Genomic DNA, 20,850 nt, shown 5'->3' on the forward strand with positions numbered 1-20,850 from the left:
TAACCAAAGGTGTCCAGGGGTGGATTTCACAAAGAGTTAAGACTAGTCTTATCTAGACTTAGGATGAGTTACTCGTCCTAACTTAAGACTAGCTATACGTTTTGATATCTCTTAGGACTAGTCCTAACTTTTTGTGAAAGCGACCCCAGTGCCTTTAATGAAACTTAACATCATGACAAAGAATCTACTCACCTCTGTGGTACTGAGTTACTGCTGCTCGCCATATTGGCTCTGTGTAGGGATTGTACTGCAAGGCATTGAGTCCTGCAAATGGGGTGAAGGCGTCAGCTGTACGTAGTTCATGCTGTTCACCAGTGGAGAGTAGACGGACTAGCTGCTCATGGACTGTCCTCAAAGTGGCAATCTGTCATTGAATAAAATTCAAAATCAAGAGACTTTAAGAAGGGAAGGTATTCGTTTGGTAAGCACTCTTGAAGTTAAAGGCCATAAAACCTTACTTGGTTAGAAGCCTACAGCGGCTTTCAATGGTATTTTTTTAAAAGCATTTTGAGAAAGAACCTGTCATAGGGAGACTTGAGATTCTGGCGCATATGCTCAGTTTTGTGCGCGTAGGTCCTAGCAGGAGAAAACTGTGAAAAAGGACCGTCCAAAAGTCTCCCAGTAAATTTATACCCTTCATTAAGGTTAGAATAATTTCTTCTTTGCAAACATAATCTTCAATTTTCAAGAAACCTAAACAAATTTAAAATGTTGAAATGAGGTGTTAAAGATAACTTCATATTAAAGTCAACTACCTACCTCCTGAAGTCTGGCAGAGAGCTGGATCAAGCCTTCAGGGGCAAATTTGGAGCTCTTCCAGGGGTGAATAGGGTCCCTCTTCCAGAACTGATCCGTCAATTTCTCACAGGATGTCACCCACTTGTCACAGATTGCAATTGCCTGACGAAGAGCTTCTTTGACTTTGTGATAAGGGTCTTGCCAAATTTTGAAGTCACTTAGTTTCCTTTGGGCAAACCGGCCAAGGGAACTTCCTGAAAATTGAATGAAAGAAATTTGAAAGAAAAACTACAGATTGTTTTTTAAAGTTATAAATCTACTCAACTGATTATAATGGGCTCCACATAAAAATCTAATTTGTTCCTACAGACTGCCACCCTACACTCAATTCTGCGCTTTCAATCACCATTCTCTGTTTACGTGCCCAAGCGCTGAATTTCTGCGCGATAGATGTGTAAGCGTATAATGCCTATTGACCCCTTGCACGCACGTCACACTGTGCCACGCTCACCATTTTGGTGGTCAATAGGTTTACGTGTAAACGCTGCGTTGCCTAAAATGCGCACTTCACTGAATAACGCACAGTGACATTGACCACCAAAATGGTGCATCCAAGATTATTCTGATGATGATGTCAGGTGAATTTGGTCAATACTAGTAAAATGGAGTACACACGCACACGAGCCAAAATTCCCTGTAACCCGTGAAATACGCTTGACGTCAGCATGGTAAGCAGAGCCATGAAATTGGGCCCCCGCTACATAAAAGCATAAAATGAATTCCAAACGTACCCATCACTTCCAGCAGATGTTTCATCCTCTTTTCAGGGTACACTTCAAACTCTCCCTGCTTCCAGACATCATCTACAGCATCTTGAGTTGTCTCTACAAGGTCTATACCCTCAGCTAAGGATAAGACATCAAGGTTGCTGTAGTCTCTTGTGATTGGCTCAAAGTATTGTTGAAAAAGCTGGGCTCGTTCTTTAGTGTCTACATTGGTGCCCGACACTGCAACTTCTGCCCAGTACTGAAACTCATCACTGGGAGTCAGGATTCCTGAAGAATAAAATCAACCATGGTTGTGGAATAAGTTATTTCCGATTTGCTCAAACCTCTTGGCCTAAGGTTATAATAATGTGGGTTTTATTCAAATCAGCAACTGAAATTGTTTTTGTAATGTGTGAAAGTCCTTGTTCACTACTAAATAATCAATTATCAATAATAGCAATTTTTAATTTACCAACTAGCCTAGAAAAATGCTCAGTGTTCAAGTTGGTAAGAAACTGCTCTAGAATTGCAAAGGTCGTGGGTTCTAATCCTACCCGAGTAAAATGCCTGTGACTTTTTGTTCACAGTATACAGTGCTAACACACATCGTTGTATGGGTAAAACCAAAATTAATATTCTTCATCCCGATGCAAATTTGAACATCTATTATAACAGAATATTATACATTATTATCCTTGACAGTCAAGTTGTTAACACAGACCTGCAAAACTGTTATCATCTTTGACCATCTTGCCAGCCTGAGAGGGGTCAATCTTTCTAACAAGACTCTGCAGACCAGCCTGGAATTCACTCAGCAAGCTTTGCAGCTTAGGGTCCATGGTTCGACTCCACTTCTCATCCTTAATCAGCAATGGTGCATATACCTACACAAAGATGGAAAACAGACAGGGCAGTACACAGTGTTAGTCAATATGAGGTGATAGACTACTTTTTTTAAATGAGTAAACATAAAATTGTTGGAATAAATTGCCAAGTTGCTTCCTGAATGATTGCCTGGTAATGAACATAAACAAACAGCCCTACATCTATCTTTCCAGTTTGCTACATCATTTTGAAAATACAAGCAATTCATGTTCTATTTATTCAGGCCCACAAGCTGCCAGGTGAAATGTACACACACACAATTTTCACAGAGACAGAAACGAAAAAACCTGATAAACCCGCTTTGAAAATGTCTATAGGACGACATGGGCAGACGTGTGTACACACTAGGACTATTTTATTGGTACAATATGATCGAGGGCAAAGCGCTAACATGCCCAGACATTCCATAGTAAAGTGTGTAACGTTCTGGCACATGCGGTGCTACACTTCATTTCCTGTACAAAGACGGACACAGGGTACTGGAATTTATGCACGGAACCTCCCTTTAACTCGGATTTCTCCCTTATTCCAGACCTTTATTCCACTTGCAGGTCCTGAAATTGTTTTCTTGTATACATGTCTTCAAGCGGTGTATGGTCTGAACCAAATATGATGTGTTAATGAAAATTACCTTTTCAATGGCTTGATATAAAGCACTGCATGGGGAATCCAGCATAGACAGTGAATATACATCTGAATGAATGTTCTCTTTAGATATGACACTGGGACGGACTTTGTAGAAACAAAGAACCTTCTCTCCTGTCTCACTAGGATCCACCTGTAGGCAATAATTAGGGGAAAAATATAACATTGGTTATTTTATGTTGTTCTCATGTTGTGGTAACTAGTATAACAGGTGTCAAGTTTTACAAGTTCAAATACATTTAATTAGTCTAATCACCTTATTCTTGAGATGTACTTGACGATTGTTCCCAAGACTGTTAAGCCTTGCAGACAGCACTGAGCAATTTCCATCATCAAGGAATGTGTTGAGCTCCCTGGCATTAAACAGCTGTGAAATGGCACCATCTTCAGATGATAGACCAAAGAAAGATGCACAGCTGTTAAGGAGAAAATCCTTACGCTCGTCCGCTGACGGCATTCTGCTGAAGATTTATTCTTCTGATCTTTAGCTGTATTAATTCATTATCTGGAGATAAAAAAAACAAAAGCAAGATTAGGGCTCAGCGTTCAAAAGAATAATTATTTTTTAAGATTTAATGTCAGGGTGCATAACGATCAGTAAAAAATCATGGCGCAAATGATTGGTAAATGTGTCAGTGACTGTCAGCTTAATTGCACCAACACCAGCATGCACAAAATTGTTTTGATGCACTCTCAGCAAGAGGCAATGATGGTAAGTGGCAACTGTCTACTCCTAGAACTATGACGTTCGTTAAAAGCAACTGTCCTGCGAATATTTGGAGGGAAAACATGAGTTTCTATTTGAAAGATCATCACACTTCCTGATGCTTGTTTGTATGGGGCTCTGGCAAAAAGGCAGGAGAGTTCATTACAGCATTACAACATAGTATAGGCCTAGACGCCTTTTACATAATGATGTCAAACTCTCAAAACATTATTGAGACAATTGGTCAATGTTGGTAGTTACAATAATTTAACGATCCACTGAGGGAAGAACTTGGGTCTTCGACCCTCGCCCGAGCATTACAATTATTGTAACTAGTCTAGGTCCAAGGTAGCACCATAAACTGCTCCAATCATTCCGTATCCTTGGAATCCAAGGTGAAGGTCCAATCCGGACATATCCTTGGAATATGGAGTGGATTGGACCAATTTATAAGGTTTATCGCTATTCAGAAATGCAATGCATTGTGGGATAGAATATGGGGCGGTTTCTATGCAGTTTCTACGACTCGCGCACGCAACGCCTATACCTTTGTGTGGGTTCAACAGCGCCCTCTCTTGATATTTTGCTATTCGCGATAAACCTTTTTAAAAGAGGGAAGGTCAAGGAGGCAGCTAACTGGATGGTCGATAGCTGTTTTTGGTGACCTCAACATACCAACAGCCCATTGCACTTTAATGATGGAACTATTAAGTTAACAACAAACAAGACGTTGGCAAACTGATGATATAATTTTATTGAAAATTAGAAAATAAAAATAAAAATAGTGAAGACATGGGTTATGGAAGAGTATTTATAGTTCTGTTTCTGTGCCCTAAAAACTTAACTTTGAATTAATAACATGACCAAGTTATCTTAACAAGACATAAGACCCATAAAATATTGTGAAAATGGTGCAAAACTAAACAACTTCATGCAAATCAATCGGCATTGTTTTCAGCACGTTTCAGTGCACACGGCAAAATTCGTAATGGAAAAATGTGTACAAACCCGTTGTTATGCACATGGCGTTGCGTTTCTAGGTGGTCAAAATTCCTAAATGCATACACTTGCAGTCACTGCATAAGCCAATCTTTGTTGTTAACGTGATTTACAAATATCTTAAACAATGAAACACATGTTTACCTTGAATAATCTTGTAAAAAGTAGCTGCTTTTAAATACTTCCGTCGCCTGCTGACAGCATTTCATTCCCCCGTCGGCTTTGATTCACAGGAATTTGACATGTCTGACTCTGCTCATTTAAGAAGCATTCTCATTGGCTGAAAAGGGGCCAGGGAAATATTCAACCAATCACAGATGACGTTTCTCGCAAGTACTTAATGGATTGCACAGCGCATGCTCTGCACCACGGACATGGCGATTGTCAGTGGTGAATTTCACGCATTTTTTCATTGATTTTTAGGAGAATTTTCATCATTCTTAAGGGTTTACCCATCGGAAGATAATTTGCATGTGAGTAGAACAATATATGTTTTGTAAATATGGATTATTCTAACAAAAAATAAAACCGAAAAAGAGGTGAAAATATGACATTTTCCGAGTTGATTTGTCTGCGCCACCAATCGGTCATTGACGAGTGTTGACTTTGCCAGCTGCTCGTCCTGCCTGCTGTAGAGCACGTATGATGCATACAGGTTGGGGGATTTGCCGGTGTAGCTGCGTGTATGTACGGTGTAGGTCGAGCGGTCGAGGTGACCGCCTTGCCCTTCTTACAATGCCATTGCCATATTCCCCACACAGACACCCTGTGTAGTTTTGTGTTTCTGAAAAATTTGTCGTTTTATAAAAATGCTGAAATTCTTCCCTGTTCCAACATTAAATGTGAATTTTCCCATTATTAATCAATTGTCATTACCAAACTGAAACTGCATAATTTGGGGGGGGGGGGGGGGGGAGGCTACCTCAATCAATTTCTTCCTCCATTGCATGTCACGGTCGTTATTTGTTGAATAATTTAATTATACCTTTTCAGCATTTAATTTCTTATTCACTAATCACAGACCTGCTGTAGGCCTAGTTGTAGTTGTGTTGCTTCGGTTTTGAATGGACGATCGCAAGATTATTGATGGTGGTGATCATGATGGTGATAAGAAAATTTATGCAGTATAATTTGGGAATCATTTTTGTGATTACTGATTCTGAATGAGTTGCGCTCGGTTCATACATCCTGCGAATGCGATCTGAATGTTGACGTTAGAAGAAATTCGTCAGAAAAATGTACTCAACTCTTGCAAATATCCGCAGCGTAAAGAGAGTTGTGATGTCAAACTTGCATTAAATTTGCAGCGCATTCATATTCGCATGAGGTATATGAACGGGGCTTTATGCCTATTCAATCCTCAAGATGATCATAACCATAGACCTTATTGCAAATACTCGGTACACACGCTGTAGGCGTTGAATGAGGTGCATGCTGGTCTAACTAAGTTTGATCCTTAGTTAGACCAGCACCTCATTTAACAGTTAGTGCTTGTGTGCAATGGGTATTTACAAAAAGGTCTAGATGGAAGGTCATATTCATAGACTACTGTGGAAGTTGAGTAGTGGGTTATGAAAAATCACTCCTAAAATAACAAGCAAGCTTGCTGTTTTTTCAAAGGTTACTATGTATTTAAATAAAATAATGGAAAAAGTTTCCTTTGTTTATTTGTGTGAACAGGTTCAATATATGTAATCCAACAGAAAGTTTAGAGTGATACACATTTTTGTCATGTTGTAAACAAAGAAATATTAACGATAGTTACTGTAACCCTGATTTGTCTTGGCACAATTGACACCATAATTATAAGTTTTATACAGTTTTTTTCTCCCAATAATATGTGTAGCAATTTATTAGGACAGGACACACAACACAGGATTTACTTTTTATAGCTAAACCTATCAGAAAGATCAGAATATAATGTAACGAGCACGTGATAACAATAGCAGGAAATAGTCGTCTGTACATAAAAGGCTAGCGAGTCAAATGGTGATGATCAGGCATCTCTTGTTTCTTTAACCAACAATTTTATTGTTTTATCATACTTTTTATTTGAATGATTGCTTGTCAACTCATGGTGAAACCAAAATGTCAAAAGAGGGCGCACTTCACTGGTTCACTGTTTCTGGACACCATATTGGAATTTGTCTTTGTTCGGGGCGCCGCTGCATCACTTTACTGAACCGCCACTACGAACATGGTCCAGGGGTGGATTTCACAAAGAGTTAGGACTAGTCTTATCTCGAGTTAGGACCAGTTACTCGTCCTAACTTAGGACCATCCATACAATTTGTATATCTCCTAGGACTAGTCCTAACTCTTTGTGAAATCGACCCCTGTAGTGTCTGTCAATGTTCTACTGTGTTTGAATCACATAGAAACTACTTTATATTGCTAATTAAATTAAATTGGTTGTGTAGCAAACAAAATTGTCTAGACTTGAATGCAATATTTACAACTCATAACCTTTTTTTTCATTTGGGAAAGCATTACCCCAGATATGTATGCTTCGTTTTTTGAAAGGGCAAGGACACCAAGGCATTTTCTCCTTGGTAGAGGGCAATCTAAGGAAATTGTAAATTTCTTTTGGAGCATCTTGAGGACACCAATCAGGCCTGGTGCTTTTTTACAACTTCAAAACAATACACAGTATTGTAGGGTACTCAGTTGTGATCTTGCAGGTTTCTCCCCATTTCTTGCCCACCTACTGTCTATAATAAACTACCCATGTGACAGTAATAGCATAGACCTCTCTCAGGCAGCTAGTCAGCGAACTGAATGCTTCCGAGCTAATGCACTAAGCAATTTGTCAACTGATGTAGTGTACTGTAGTGAGGGGATTTCCTGTATAGCTTCACGGGGAGTTTATCATCTGGTTTGTTTAACATGAGGAAGTATGCGTGGCCGTGAATCACTGTCTTAGATGGAACCACAGAGGCAATGAGGTAGGGGGTTCACTGAGCACATCCCTCCCCCCCCCCCTCCCACATGCACAAAAAACCCTTGTTGGGAATATGTTTACTCACAAGCTGTAAACATGACCGTTAGTTTCCATAAGAGGGCAGCAGACATGGCAGATTAATTTAGGGGTTTGGTCAAGTTGGTAGCCTTGCCTCTTATTAGTGGATACATTGACTACTATCAAAGTAGTTACAAGTTCACATTTTGAGCTACTAGAGGACAACAGACCTGGTCCCTGTTCCCATCATTGTTATATTGGGCTTGTGGTAAATGCTCAGTTATTCATGATTAGCACCTTGTGTTTATACATTATGGCTAAAAGTTCCACTTGTGAGGTGTCCTTGGTTTCATAAACCAGAAATATTAAAAATAATTGTAAGGTTCGGGGAAAATTAGACTGCTTCGATATCATCTTAAAGTGGTTTCACTATGTACATTTGTAAGTCCAATTACCTTCATAAATCTGCTTTTAATACACATATTTACAACAAAACAGAAAATTCATTCCATAGAAGAGGTTAACCTGCCAAATTGCATTAACGCCCGCAATGGCTTGAAACTGGTTCTTGTTATTCAAATTAATCAAAATAGAGCCCAAAACAAAGGTTGAATCCTGTAACATAATGCAGAGTAATTTGTTTTGTCCTCTCAGTGCTTTGGATTTACTGTGTGTTGAGCTCTATAGCATGTCTATTACAAAATGTGCACATTTCATTAACCTTGTACAATGTTCAGTGGTTGTGTGCAGATGTGTATTCAATCATGATAAGTCTCTTAAAATAGGCTAATTCTGAGTACATTGTGGCCCATCTGGTGCCCTTGAAACCCATCATAACAGGACTGCTGTATACAGTACGCATTATCTGTCCTAAAGTAGATACAACTCTGGATGATTGGCTCTTTAATTGACTTTGGAACTCGTTTTGAAAACAAATGTTTTCTAGTAGCATTATACACTGCATGCACACTTTTAATACTAGTGTCCTGTGTTAATGTGTCCCCCATCATCCATCAGACCAAACAAGGACTCAAACTCAAGATTCCCCCTCCCACCCCCCTTCAACTTCCCCCTCCCCCTTGTACTCCCCCTGCCCCTTGGATTCCGACTTTGAAAACAGGGACTCAGTCTCTCGGATAATGGGAACTCGACTTCAGCACTGATGACGTACAATGTGCTCTTCTCTTTCAACACTGTAAATGCTGTTTGGTAATTTAAAAACAGGCTAAAAATTTCAGAGGAAATTTGGGTTCTTTTTATGCTATATAGGCCTATAATCCTTTTCTTTTGTTTACTCCAATTCATCAACATTTATTTCCCTATGTTTAATAGGTGTGGTCATTAAGGAGGGTACTGCATGCCTATCCATACTTCTCCCAGGCCGTCCCAGTAGCCAACACTGGAGCTAACCCTGGAGCAGCCAACCGGTAGTATACCTCTGCGACAGTCTGCACTACCTCAGTGTTTCACTCGTTTGGTGAGGAAAAAGACATTCAGATTCGCTTACGTTATTAGTTATGTTGCTCATTGCTTTTGGAAATCCTGCACAAAAATGTCAGGGGATTTCAGACCCTAACCTAACTGCGGCTGTCTGCACCTCAGTGTTTCACTCGTTTGGTGAGAAAAAAGACATTCAGATTCGCTTAGGTTATTAGTAATGTTGCTCATTGCTTTTGGAAATCCTGCACAAAAATGTCAGGGGATTTCAGACCCTAACCTAACTGGGCAGTCTGCACTACCTCAGTGTTTCACTCGTTTGGTGAGGAAAAAGACATTCAGATTCACTTACGTTATTATTAATGTTGCTCATTCCTTTTGGAAATCCTGCACAAAAATGTCAGGGGATTTAAGACCCTAACCTAACTGCGGCAGTCTGCACTACCTCAGTGTTTCACTCGTTTGGTGAGGAAAAAGACATTCAGATTCACTTACGTTATTAGTAATGTTGCTCATTGCTTTTGGAAATCCTGCACAAAAATGTCTGGGGATTTCAAACCCTAACCTAACTGCGGCAGTCTGCACTACCTCAGTGTTTCACTCGTTTGGTGAGAAAAAAGACATTCAGATTCGCTTACGTTATTAGTAATGTTGCTCATTGCTTTTGGAAATCCTGCACAAAAATGTCAGGGGATTTCAGACCCTAACCTAACTGCGGCAGTCTGCACTACCTCAGTGTTTCACTCGTTTGGTGAGGAAAAAGACATTCAGATTCGCTTACGTTATTAGTAATGTTGCTCATTGCTTTTGGAAATCCTGCACAAAAATGTCAGGGGATTTCAGACCCTAACCTAACTGCTTTCTAAACCTTTAAGTTTGTTACAAGAGACCAGTTCAATATCATTAGCAATAGGCAACTCATTATAAATGCAAGTAATTTAGTTACAGCACCACAACATATAAACAATAGCAGTGAAATAATCACTGATTATGGTTTAACAGCTATGCTTATCTCCTATATGATTATATTTCTTTACTGTGGATGCGTTCGTGTTTGTTCTTGGATATATAGTAATTGTTAGTAGGGAATAGGTTAATACAAATTTTGCCTTGTATGATTTTTTTTTTTTACTGGAATAGTTTTAGATTGAAATTAATATCAAGGCGCTAGATAGAAAAATGGGCAACATAATAACTAATGGGGTAAGCGAGAAACAGGTTGCATTCTCAATGCTGCCGTAAAATGTTATTTGAAAGAAAGGTCATCCTTTAGTCATTGAACCATGATTTACCCCCAGTTACCCCCTCCCCTACCCCCAGAGTATTAATACTGATTACAGCAGTGGCAGTAAAGTTTCTTCTAATCAGTCCTGAGGTACAGTCAAATTGGTATTAAGTAGTCACTTGAACCTCAAGGCTCCAGAAGGGATCATGTACAGAGAGAAGGGGGAAGTTTTGATAAACTGATGTGTCAACACTCTCGTTAGTTTACAGTTTGTTAGGGGCCAAGATCATTAGCAAGAGGACCCCACGTCCTCTGTGACTAGCTCCTGTGTACGTGTAGTAATTGAGATCATATCTTCCATTTACCGTTCCTTTACTCTGCCTCCTCGAATGTCAACAGTTTCCCTGCAGAAGGGAATGTGTAACACTTCCTTCTTATAGTCCAGACTATGTACTTAATTCTACACCAGGTTTCGTGTACACTGTTTTCATTTCCATATTAACATCATACAGAGACTCTAGTACCGAACGGGAACGTGTTTAAAAGCTGCAACATTGTGTTATAAGTGGATAAAAGTAAACCAATTGATTGAAACAAGACACTGGATGGGGAATTCACTGATATGAGTATATGGAGTACATGTATGTATGGTTTTGGAATCTTGACCAGTGTCAACCGTACCTCCATTCATGTATTGCAAGCATTAACTCCAATCTCATTCTGATCTCCTTACTATATTCCATCATGACTGACCTGCAGAGTTTGAGTGCCGGTCTGAAACCATCAACACAAGAATCTGGCCACCACATCAGGGAGACAACTCTATCTACCCCGTCCTTATTCCTTCCCTGCAACGTAGACATGCCCCCACGCCGTAAACGGAAACTAGCGCAAGCTGAAGAAGAGACAAAGATGAAGAAGTCAAAGTCAAGGTAAAAACACATTGGTTTAACTTCTCAACAATATTGAAGCACTGTCCCCAATTGTAGGCTAGAAGGGAAGTCAGTTTTGGGTAGTGCAGTAAGTTTAAAAGCACAAAACTTGTGAGGAGAGTTAGAAACTGGTCACACATCGTTTTTAGTGTTTGACCAATTTAGGGACTTATCTGTATATTGGGCATGGCATTTTTTTTAAGGAGTATGGGTACCAGAAACTGAAAATGGCAGACCAACATACACCAGGCTTGAAATTTCATCTTTATGGGGACAATGCCATTTTCGTTTTGCAAAGAGCATTGCCATTGGAAACTCTTGAAGTCAATGGGAAAACTTTTGAAGGGGCACCACGGCCAAGACCAGGGCCTAACTTTCACAGAGCTGCTTGGGCACAAAAAGCTAAAAAAAAAATTAAAAAAAAAAAATTTTACTTACCAAAATAAGGTTACCAGCCAAAATACCATGTAACATGTGCTTTTTGTGACTGGTATCAAGCTTGTTATTGCTAAGCAGGGATTTTTTAAGCAGTATTTTCTGCTTAAGCAGCTTATTGAAATTGGGCCCAGGGGCAACAGAGACAACGACCTTTGTGTCATTCCAGGCTGGCTACGTCCTGGTAGCTGTCCACCAAAACTAAATAGTCTGATTGATAGCATTGGCTAGGTATGTTTCAAATGAACTGATTGAAATATTTGTTCATGGTCTTCAGGCTGCTTTCAGATTTATTGAATAGTTAAAGGGGAATGGTTTTTACAATACCTGAAGGCAATTCAATGAAAATACAGACCATAAGTAAAATTTGCATATCTGCTGCCGTCTGTGGGAGGAATATTAAAAGCAAGGCAAACAACTGAGGAGACTTCCATGCTTCAATGTTATAGAGGAGTAAAGATCCCTAACTCTTAACCTTTACAGAATACAGTGCATCTGTCTCAAGCGAATAAAATAATACTTCTTGTAACAATAGCAAGATAACACCACTCAAAATTAAAAAGGGAATAAAAGGGGAGCGACAAGTTCTTAATTGGCAGTTTAAGAACTATTCACTACTCTTTTATGTTTTCTGACTACTTCTGAACTACTTATCTGTTTTCTGACGTGCTTGAGCTCTGTACACAACGTCCGTTTGTTGCATTGTTATGACTGAGACGTCAGTTTTCGGATCCGTCCGTGCGCATAGTCTTGGTGCAAGAAGTTCTCGTTTTCCTTTCACACACTGCACGGCCAACTCACCGACTGCGCCAGCATCGCCCGTAACGAGAAACATCTTGCACCAAGACTAGCGCGTAGTAGCCGAAAACAACAGGCTATAAACAGAGCTCCAGCTGGTTATTATCAACCGTTTAAACACCCCCACGTGACGCGCTCTCCACCAATAGGAATAGCGAAACTGTCTGAGGTATTTATGAATAGGTATTTAACCACGAATAATACCAGATAGTTCTGTTTATAATCCTTTCTGTGTAGTAGCAATTCTTCCCACCATCGTCACCACCATCACCACCACCACCACAACAACCACAACCAGACCTCCATCAACCAAGAGAGCTCCTTTTCCTCCAAACGCTGTCAAACATGGTTCCTAGAGTACACAGAGCAGTCAGAGGACCTAATGGGTCCCGAGGGTATGGAGAAGTTCTGTGAAGACATTGGGGTGGAGCCTGAGAACATCGTCATGTTGGTGCTGGCCTGGAAACTGGAGGCTGATCAAATGGGCTTCTTCTCATTGCAGGAATGGATGATGGGAATGATGAAACTACAGTGAGTATACTCAGGATCCAGTGTACTACTTAACACGTTGCCTTGGATCGGACGAGTTGGTCTTTGAAAAGCGTTTGTAACCGTTTATTATAAAATGCACATGATTGGAAAGTTTATTTTAAAAGTAGAATATAATGATCCACACAAGTATCACTCGAAATTGTGTGGTTTTCCTTTAAATTTTTGACTCCCATAAATGGCCGACCGTGTTAGTTCGCAAAGTAAAAGGGAATCACGCAGTTTAGAGGCACATTTGTGTGGATCATTGTATTCTACTTTTAAAACATCTTTCTAACCATATGCATTTTATAAAAAAACAGTCACAAACGCTTTTCTAAGACTAACTCAACCGATCGAGATCAAGTTTTTGGCCATGACATAAATCCCTACTCACTGTGAACTTTTTGAGATGTGAAACTTTTGCAAAGTCCATTCCTACACGCCTGCACTTTCTACCTGCACCCCTCATTCCCAAAGAGGGGGTGGGTTGAGGGGGGGGCGGGGTATAATCAGAAGATAAATACACGCTTTGCATCCTGCTGTAGAGCATCCTGACTTTGCTGTAATCACATTGCATGAAGATCAAGGTCATATTTGATACTGTTTTACATGAAAGTAGCTTATTGCCCATTTTCACCTTGAGGAAGAGACAGAAAAGATTGGGTCGCACCCAAAGCCCTCTTAACCACTGTCTCCTCTCATTTCTGCAGAGTGGACAACCCCAGGAAGCTTCAAGGCAAAATGGATTACCTACGCACACTGCTTAATGATGCACCAACCTTCAAGAAAATATACAGATACGCATTTGACTTTGCAAGGGTAAGCTTTACTCTAATATAGTTTTGAATTTTTATATAAATTTCCATTATTGATATTATTATTATTTTTTTTTTGAGTGGTGGGTCTTTTAGTGAAGATTTTTATGGAACACAATTTGAATAAAAAATGGTGCATGTTGAAGAAATCATGGTTTTATCAAAACAGAATCTTCAGAAATATGTTTTGCAGTAACAATCATGGGTGCAAGAACAAATTAGAATGGGTCGCTACTAACAATTTGTTTAGTTTAGTTGTTTTGCTTACTATCTAGATTTAAAGATTTAAACAAATAAGTAGTCTTGCTTAGAGGATGTTGGTAAGAACTCAAAATAGTTTAAAGAACGTTAGTGAAATGCACCAATACTACATGTAAAAATATTATAACAGTTGGGATAGCTATTTTAGGATATCCTGTTTAATTTATCTCAATATTTATGGTTGAGATTTAATTGAAAGTTGGGATTCATTTGCCACTTAAAGGCAGTGGACACTATTGGTAATTGCCAAAGACTAGCCTTCACAGTTGGTGTATCTCAACATGTGCATAAAATAACAAACCTGTAAAAATTTGAGCTCAATCAGTCATCGAACTTGCGAGATAATAATGAAAGAAAAAAACACCCTTGTCACACGAAGTTGTGTGCGATTAGATGGTTGATTTCGAGACCTCAAGTTCTAAATTTGAGGTCTCGAAATCAAATTAGAGGAAAATTAACTCTCTCGAAAACTATGGCACTTCAGAGGGAGCCGTTTCTCACAATGATTGGGTATGTTCAGACAGCGTACTAACTTAGACCCGAACCGGTCTAACTTTTACGAGCAGCGGGGGGTGGTCGTAAAAATAAAAACCCATTGCGTTCAGACAGCACAGAGTTAAACCCGATCCGGTTTATCTTCGGTTTTAAGAGGTCAAAGTAGACGCGACCCCGTTGCTCTAACATCCGGTTTTATTCATCAGATTCACGCACCGAGTATGCCGAGATACTGAGTGCCCCATGCCCTGGATGATCAGACAGGGCATAATTAATGGATACAAATGGCTCAATCGAAAGCGGTAACAGTTTTACCGTTGGGAGGATATGGGCACTTAAAACAAACATGAACACGACTCGAAATTATTTTTTTTAACAAACAAAATATTGATACAAACCGCCGAGAAAACTCACCAAAATATTGTCCATATTCCCTGAAACAGAACACGTTTCATTTTTGTGTTTTGTTTTATACCACCGTTTCCGATTTAATAAATACTTTTAGTTTGTACTTCAATCGATTGGAAGTTGCGGTCTCTCAAAAGCTGGTGCCGCGATTTTTATTCCGATTCGTTCATAAACACAACTACACACGTGCAAGTTACGTAAATACATGTACTTTGCAGTATTTTCCCAACTTCCCAACAACGTGGTCATTGCTGGCATAGGGAATTTCCCCTACACACAGCCTCGCGCCCACTGCAGTTCATTCTCCTAGATTGGCAGTACAGCACGCTAGTAACGGTGACGGCAATAGAAAGGCACATCCACGGGATCGGTGATGGATAACTATGGGATATCAGAGAGTGATCACTATGGGATGGCAGCGCTGTACATGTGAGAAACATTACAAAATATGCCTCTTCGCTGCGCTCGTAGTATACGCATGAAAAAACAGTTTCAATTTATTGTAGGACACTCAACAAAAGAAGCTTGGAAAATATAATTTTGTTTCAGAATTTAATAACTCATGGGCGTGGGCCTGTGTTAAACTGTACACCGATCGAGAGGGTTTCGCCAACTCGGTAAGCGGCAAGAAAGTAATATAAATACTCGGTGCTTTTCAGCATCAGAGGCAACAGAAACCGTATACAAGCACTCCGGGTCCCGGGCGTGTGCATTGAACCACACAATGGGTCGTCCGTTGTGAGTTAAAACCGGATGTCATTCTGTCCACACGCAGTGTTAAAAGATAAACCCGAACCGGTTTAGACTTAGACCGCCTCGCTGGACGGTTTAAGTTTTGGGGTTTAAACCCGATCCGGTCTAACTTTATTTGCGTTCACACGCACAAAAGTTGAACCCGAACCGGTCTAAGTGGACTTAGACCAACTTTAGTACGGCGTGTGAACGACCTCTTTTATACCATCAACCTCTCCCCATTACATGCACCAAGATAGGTTTTATGCTAATAATTGTTTTAGGTAATTACCAATAGTGTCCACTGCCTTTAAGCTGAAACAGTATGCAAGAGTTGGAGTGCAAATTTATCAAACAGCAGTAGAGTTAATTCATTGATAATTTACCAATTGTTCAATCATTTTGTCCGGACCTTCAACACAAGTAATAGAAAGTAATGCAGCGTTTCCCACAAGAAATTACGAGAATAATTTATGGACTGTTTTTTGTCTCCACATCAGTTGGACTCGTCTGTGATTCATCCCCTGAGCATTCAAACTTCCTGGAAATATTTGTTTAAATTTTGGAAGTGTGTTTGGTCTCTCGTAGATATTTATAACACAATTATCCACATTAGCTATGATATAATTCAATGACCTTTTTGGAAAACATGTAGATCAGATCTGGTTTTAAAGTAGAGAGCTGCTCAGCCAGAAATATTGTGCAACAGATTTGCTTGCTTAGCATGAAACTAGTCGCAAACTGTGTAAACGTATGCATCAATATGTGAAACTTGAGGTGGTGACCCACTTGTGCTAAGCACAAATATATGTTTCGGACATTGTGGGCTATGAAACATCAAAGTTGCTCTGCCCGTTGAATTATTGTTTAGTTCAAAACAGAAAGGGGTTGGATTTGTGACATGGTTTAACAACTTGTGACACAAGGCACAAACAAAGATGATGTCGAATCAATTATTGGTCCAAACAGTTTTTACTGTTTCATGATGAGTTTTAGTCAAGACCTTATTAGTTTTTTCCATTAAACAAGTCTCATGTAAGGTCAGAATAAAATAAAGATATATAAAACATTAGCCAAGAGATGATACCACAAACATTCAGAAGATGCCAAAGGTTGAGCAAATATTGTGCCAAATGTTCACAGGTTAGCTCGGTTATCGTTATACCAAATGAAATAAAATGCAACCCTTTTCAAATTCAAAGTTGTACCATATTTTTAAGGATAAGAAGGAAGTTGATGAATTACCCAAAGCCATTTATGACATGTTCTTAATTGATTGAAACAGGACAAAGATCAGCGGAGCCTGGATCTAGAAACCTCCAAAGAAATGTTAGCCCTCCTCCTTGGTAGACAGTGGGTACTATTCAACTCATTTCAACAATTTCTGGACGTAAGTAAAATGCAAATCTTGGATCGGCATCTATTTACTAAACCCATCCAAAATCCTTCCATCTAATGAATGAATAAACAATGGTCTCAAACAAAAGACACAAAGAAAACACTGTAACTTTACAAGATCAATGTGAATTTGTACCACCTAGCAATACGACTACGACTTCATCTTGCAGTAAGAGGACCACTTGCATATGACGTCATACATGTATGCTCGAAAAGCACCCTCACTGGGGCCAAAAAGTGCCCTCACCATGATAGTGGTTCTTTGTTTGTAATGTGTGCGTGACCTCAGCGTCCTTGTAGCGTTTTGCGTTATGCGAGGGGTCTATCGCAAGTCATGACTCTTAAAAGCACAGATTCATTTATCAAGTTAGTGTTGGAACTGTCATTCACCACCACTCTGTCCACTGAACAGGCATGCCGTGAAAAACACATCAAAGTTTTCTTATTAGTTAAAATTATTATATCTTCCAACAAATAAAGTTCCCCAGAGTAGAGTCCTTGATTTATAATGATTTCTTTCTCGTTTTCTTCCTCCTCTTTGCCCATTCTCATCCAGCACTCCAAATATAAAGTGATCAATAAGGACCAGTGGTGCAATATATTGGAGTTTAGTCGAGCTATCAAACCTGACCTAAGTAACTATGATGTGGATGGTGCATGTAAGTAAAAACAACAATCTCTCAAATAACTCTCAAAGCTTAATTCCGCAGGCTCATTTTCGTAGAGCTGCAAAACAGGTTTATATCTCCTCACAATTTGACCCAAATATTGGAAAGAATTGGAGTTTAGTATTAGCTGTTGCAAACTGCTTACCAACCAAAAGGATCTATAATGTAAATGCAATTTTGTGGGTATTTCATCAAGGCGACTGCGATTCACAGCAATACATGTAAAATACAGTTTATGTCGTCACATTTTTGTTTGTTTGTAAAACAAGAAAATTCAGAAATGAGAAGTATCCCCAATTCAGAAAAATCCACTCTGTGGTAGTAGAGTATAAAGCAAGACAACTTCTTTAAAGAATATAATCTACCTAGCAATTATATATACACATGGTGTTATCGCAAACCAATATATTGATACCTCACCATGCAATGCCTCAAATCCCATATTATGACATGGCGGCTTATCTACAAGTAAAGTGAGACATGTGTGTCTGTGTTATCTTCTTATTCCTGGTGTGTTTCTATTCCTTCCACCCACAGGGCCTGTTATGCTGGATGAGTTTGTAGAATGGATGAGAGTAAGACAACAATAGTAGGTGGAAGCCCCCTCCCCCTTTCCAAAGCTGTCCAATTACAATAAAAAATAGAAATGCCTACACAAACCATCCAGTCGGATCTTTTCATTTTGTGAGCTTTTTACATATTTAATATGCCTTATGAATATGTATGAATTGTCTTAAGTGGATCATCCCAGCTGTGTCTTAATAGCAACTGACCACCAAAGTATCCACTCACAGACTTACCTGATGACTTCAACGATGAATATTCATTAGGGTTTATGAATAATTAAGGGCATAGTTGTCATGAAGGACTAGTTCAAGAGCACTTGACAAACCACACATCATGATCTTATTGACCTAAATGCTGAATATTCATCAGGCCTCAGGAATTTGTATGTGTTATTTGTGGATACCTTCGCTGTCTCTTGTAGTACCAGACCACCTGAATCAACCAAATCACAGGCTACATGTACCTTGCGGATTTAAATGTTAAATATTCATCACATCTTATGAATATGCAGCAGTACAAGCAGTGGATCGCAGTATGTTGAGCCTGAAATGTCAGTCGGCCATTTTTTATAATTTGTCTATTGTTTATAAATGACAAAAACTTTTAACCAAAGCATCTTAAAAATTTTAAATTGCAAGTGGTTTGGGTTATGTATGTAATTAATTTCTGGCATTGTAAATGTTACCACTGTTAAAGCATAAACGTTCATGGAGGCTAACTAATTCAAACTCATTTTGTGTACGGACTTTTTTTTATGACATATACAGTAAGCATTAACATAGTATATAAAACAAGATGTACCCTCGACATTTGTCAATGGTTGTGGAAAATAACATTCACAAAGTGACAAATTAGTGTAGTCCTTAGTAGCCATGCCTCGTTCCCATTTACACCACAGCATACACAGACTTATTTTCTGGACTCTCTTTCTCTCTCTCACTTATTTAAATTGATCAATGCTGGCTAAGATTATTTCACCACAAAGTTAGCATTTTAAAACATGGTGTGGTTGTGTGATGCAGGAAAACTGTTATTCTTCTCGAAGTTTACTTGACACAAAGTTGTTACTGCACAGGGGCTAAGATTGATGTTAACTGTATTAATCTCAACTGCTCAGCAAAGCCAAGTTGAAACCCAAGTTGTACTAGCTTTAGCAGACATTTGGTGTGGTATCAGTTTAATGCAGCAGAATTAAGCAACTTGTGAGAGTTGAACCATGCTTCGATCAAAATGTGAAAGTATGTTTGAATTAGTTTGTATTCATGTTTAAACGGCTGACTGGTTATCACTACTAACTTCAATTCTAGTCTATAATGACAGAAAGCTTGTCAGTATATAGGGTAGATACTAATAACGGTGTAAGATAGCCATTCATAACTGCACTACACCATTACTCAATGAAGAACCACTTTAAATAAGTAACTTGCATCTCAATAAGATTTGAGTTAATTTCTGCAATATTTGTGATACCTAAGACATATTGGGATCACTACACAAGTTGCCTGTGGGGGTTTTTATGTATAGGTCTTGGTGCATGGAGTATGTAGTGCTTTTTTGGAAGCAAACTATTGTTCATGATTCCTGAGTTGTGGACCTGCACCATTAACCACTCGGCGCAAGAATTTCCTGGGTTTCTTTTTTCACTTCCAGAAGCCTTTGCTGGTAATCAGCCATGGCGTACTGGCTCCCAGTGAGCCGAAGGCAAGAATATACAAAACGTGCATTCTGTTCATCTCAGAGTTCTTGTTTGTACAACAAAAGGACGAATGACTTGAATCAGGAATAACACAATAACCCTAGGAAGAAGGGAGATTTCCTGCATGAATTCCAGTACCATTTGTCCCGTTTTGTAGGGGGAAACATAGAGTAGCATGGTGAGTCAGACTTGCTACACAATGGGATGTTTGGGCATGTGAACTGGTCACCTATTTGTTTTCATGATACCCAGCCGCCCCGCCCCCCCCCCCCCCCCAAAAAAAAAAAAAAAAAAAAAGAAAGAAAGAAAGACAAAACAATGATGCAGATGTACACAAAATTGGGTTCATCTGACTTCCATTTGCGTGTTCTTAAAAGGTGTGTGTGTACACACATCTTCCAGGTATACTGGTTAAAAATGCATGTTGCTGTAGCCACTGACTAGTGGATTGATTAGTAGCTCAAACATTTGCAGGTCCTGGCTTTCATTCTAATTCAAGGAACCTGCCGAGTTTCTCTGTAAGAGCATGCAGTCGATTGTAAGACATTGTGATGGGCGTACTAAACGGGATGTATTTTTTTTTTTTTTTTGGGGGGGGGGTATTTACTCTTTTATCATTACTTCAGCCATACGTTTGATGAAGATTTTTGCAATGAAGACACAACTATTAATCACTTTTAAATCATAAAAAAGTTTGGGGTGATTGTTCGGGGGGGGGGGGGGGTGTTCCTTTTTCTTTTTTAGCTTGTATGA

At 39.3% G+C, this 20,850-nt stretch overlaps 2 protein-coding genes across 5 annotated transcripts in view; one reads left to right on the plus strand and one right to left on the minus strand.

The window, feature by feature from the left end:
- LOC139935666 (cytoplasmic dynein 2 heavy chain 1-like) overlaps positions 1 to 4,982 on the minus strand; it is a 73,716-nt gene extending 68,734 nt beyond the window's left edge. For both annotated transcript variants that reach the window (XM_071930175.1, XM_071930174.1), the window contains exons 1-7: positions 4,885 to 4,982; positions 3,292 to 3,540; positions 3,022 to 3,168; positions 2,227 to 2,389; positions 1,530 to 1,793; positions 760 to 992; positions 193 to 364 (exon numbers count right to left, since the gene is read on the minus strand). In XM_071930175.1, the coding sequence (XP_071786276.1) occupies positions 193 to 364; positions 760 to 992; positions 1,530 to 1,793; positions 2,227 to 2,389; positions 3,022 to 3,168; positions 3,292 to 3,492 (1,180 nt within the window). In that variant the 5' untranslated portion in view covers positions 3,493 to 3,540; positions 4,885 to 4,982. The remainder of the gene's footprint in view (positions 1 to 192; positions 365 to 759; positions 993 to 1,529; positions 1,794 to 2,226; positions 2,390 to 3,021; positions 3,169 to 3,291; positions 3,541 to 4,884) is intronic.
- Positions 4,983 to 5,099: 117 nt separating this feature from the next.
- On the plus strand, positions 5,100 to 20,374 carry LOC139936732 (DCN1-like protein 5). 3 transcript variants are annotated; one of them, XM_071931629.1, is made up of 8 exons: positions 5,100 to 5,213; positions 9,032 to 9,176; positions 11,121 to 11,293; positions 12,764 to 13,057; positions 13,768 to 13,876; positions 17,054 to 17,158; positions 17,723 to 17,825; positions 18,372 to 20,374. In XM_071931629.1, exons 3-8 carry the CDS (start codon positions 11,223 to 11,225, stop codon positions 18,422 to 18,424), a joined length of 735 nt encoding a protein of 244 aa, XP_071787730.1. In that variant the 5' UTR covers positions 5,100 to 5,213; positions 9,032 to 9,176; positions 11,121 to 11,222; the 3' UTR covers positions 18,425 to 20,374. The 3 variants fall into 3 exon arrangements, with proteins under 3 accessions (XP_071787730.1, XP_071787732.1, XP_071787731.1); XM_071931631.1 differs by having other exon boundaries at positions 12,767 to 13,057; XM_071931630.1 differs by lacking the exons at positions 5,100 to 5,213; positions 9,032 to 9,176 and adding an exon at positions 9,719 to 9,887.
- The last annotated feature ends 476 nt before the right edge of the window (positions 20,375 to 20,850 follow it).

This window comes from Asterias amurensis, chromosome 4 (genome assembly GCF_032118995.1).
Source record: "Asterias amurensis chromosome 4, ASM3211899v1".
Classification (NCBI taxonomy): domain Eukaryota; kingdom Metazoa; phylum Echinodermata; class Asteroidea; order Forcipulatida; family Asteriidae; genus Asterias; species Asterias amurensis.

Bases quoted from the DNA above. Each gene is read 5' to 3' on its own strand.
- LOC139936732 (XM_071931629.1), top strand. From the start codon at position 11,223: ATGCCCCCACGCCGTAAACGGAAACTAGCGCAAGCTGAAGAAGAGACA. The intron at 11,294-12,763 runs GTAAAAACACAT...CTTTCTGTGTAG, and splicing joins ATGAAGAAGTCAAAGTCAAG to TAGCAATTCTTCCCACCATC. The intron at 17,826-18,371 runs GTAAGTAAAAAC...TTCCACCCACAG, and splicing joins CTATGATGTGGATGGTGCAT to GGCCTGTTATGCTGGATGAG.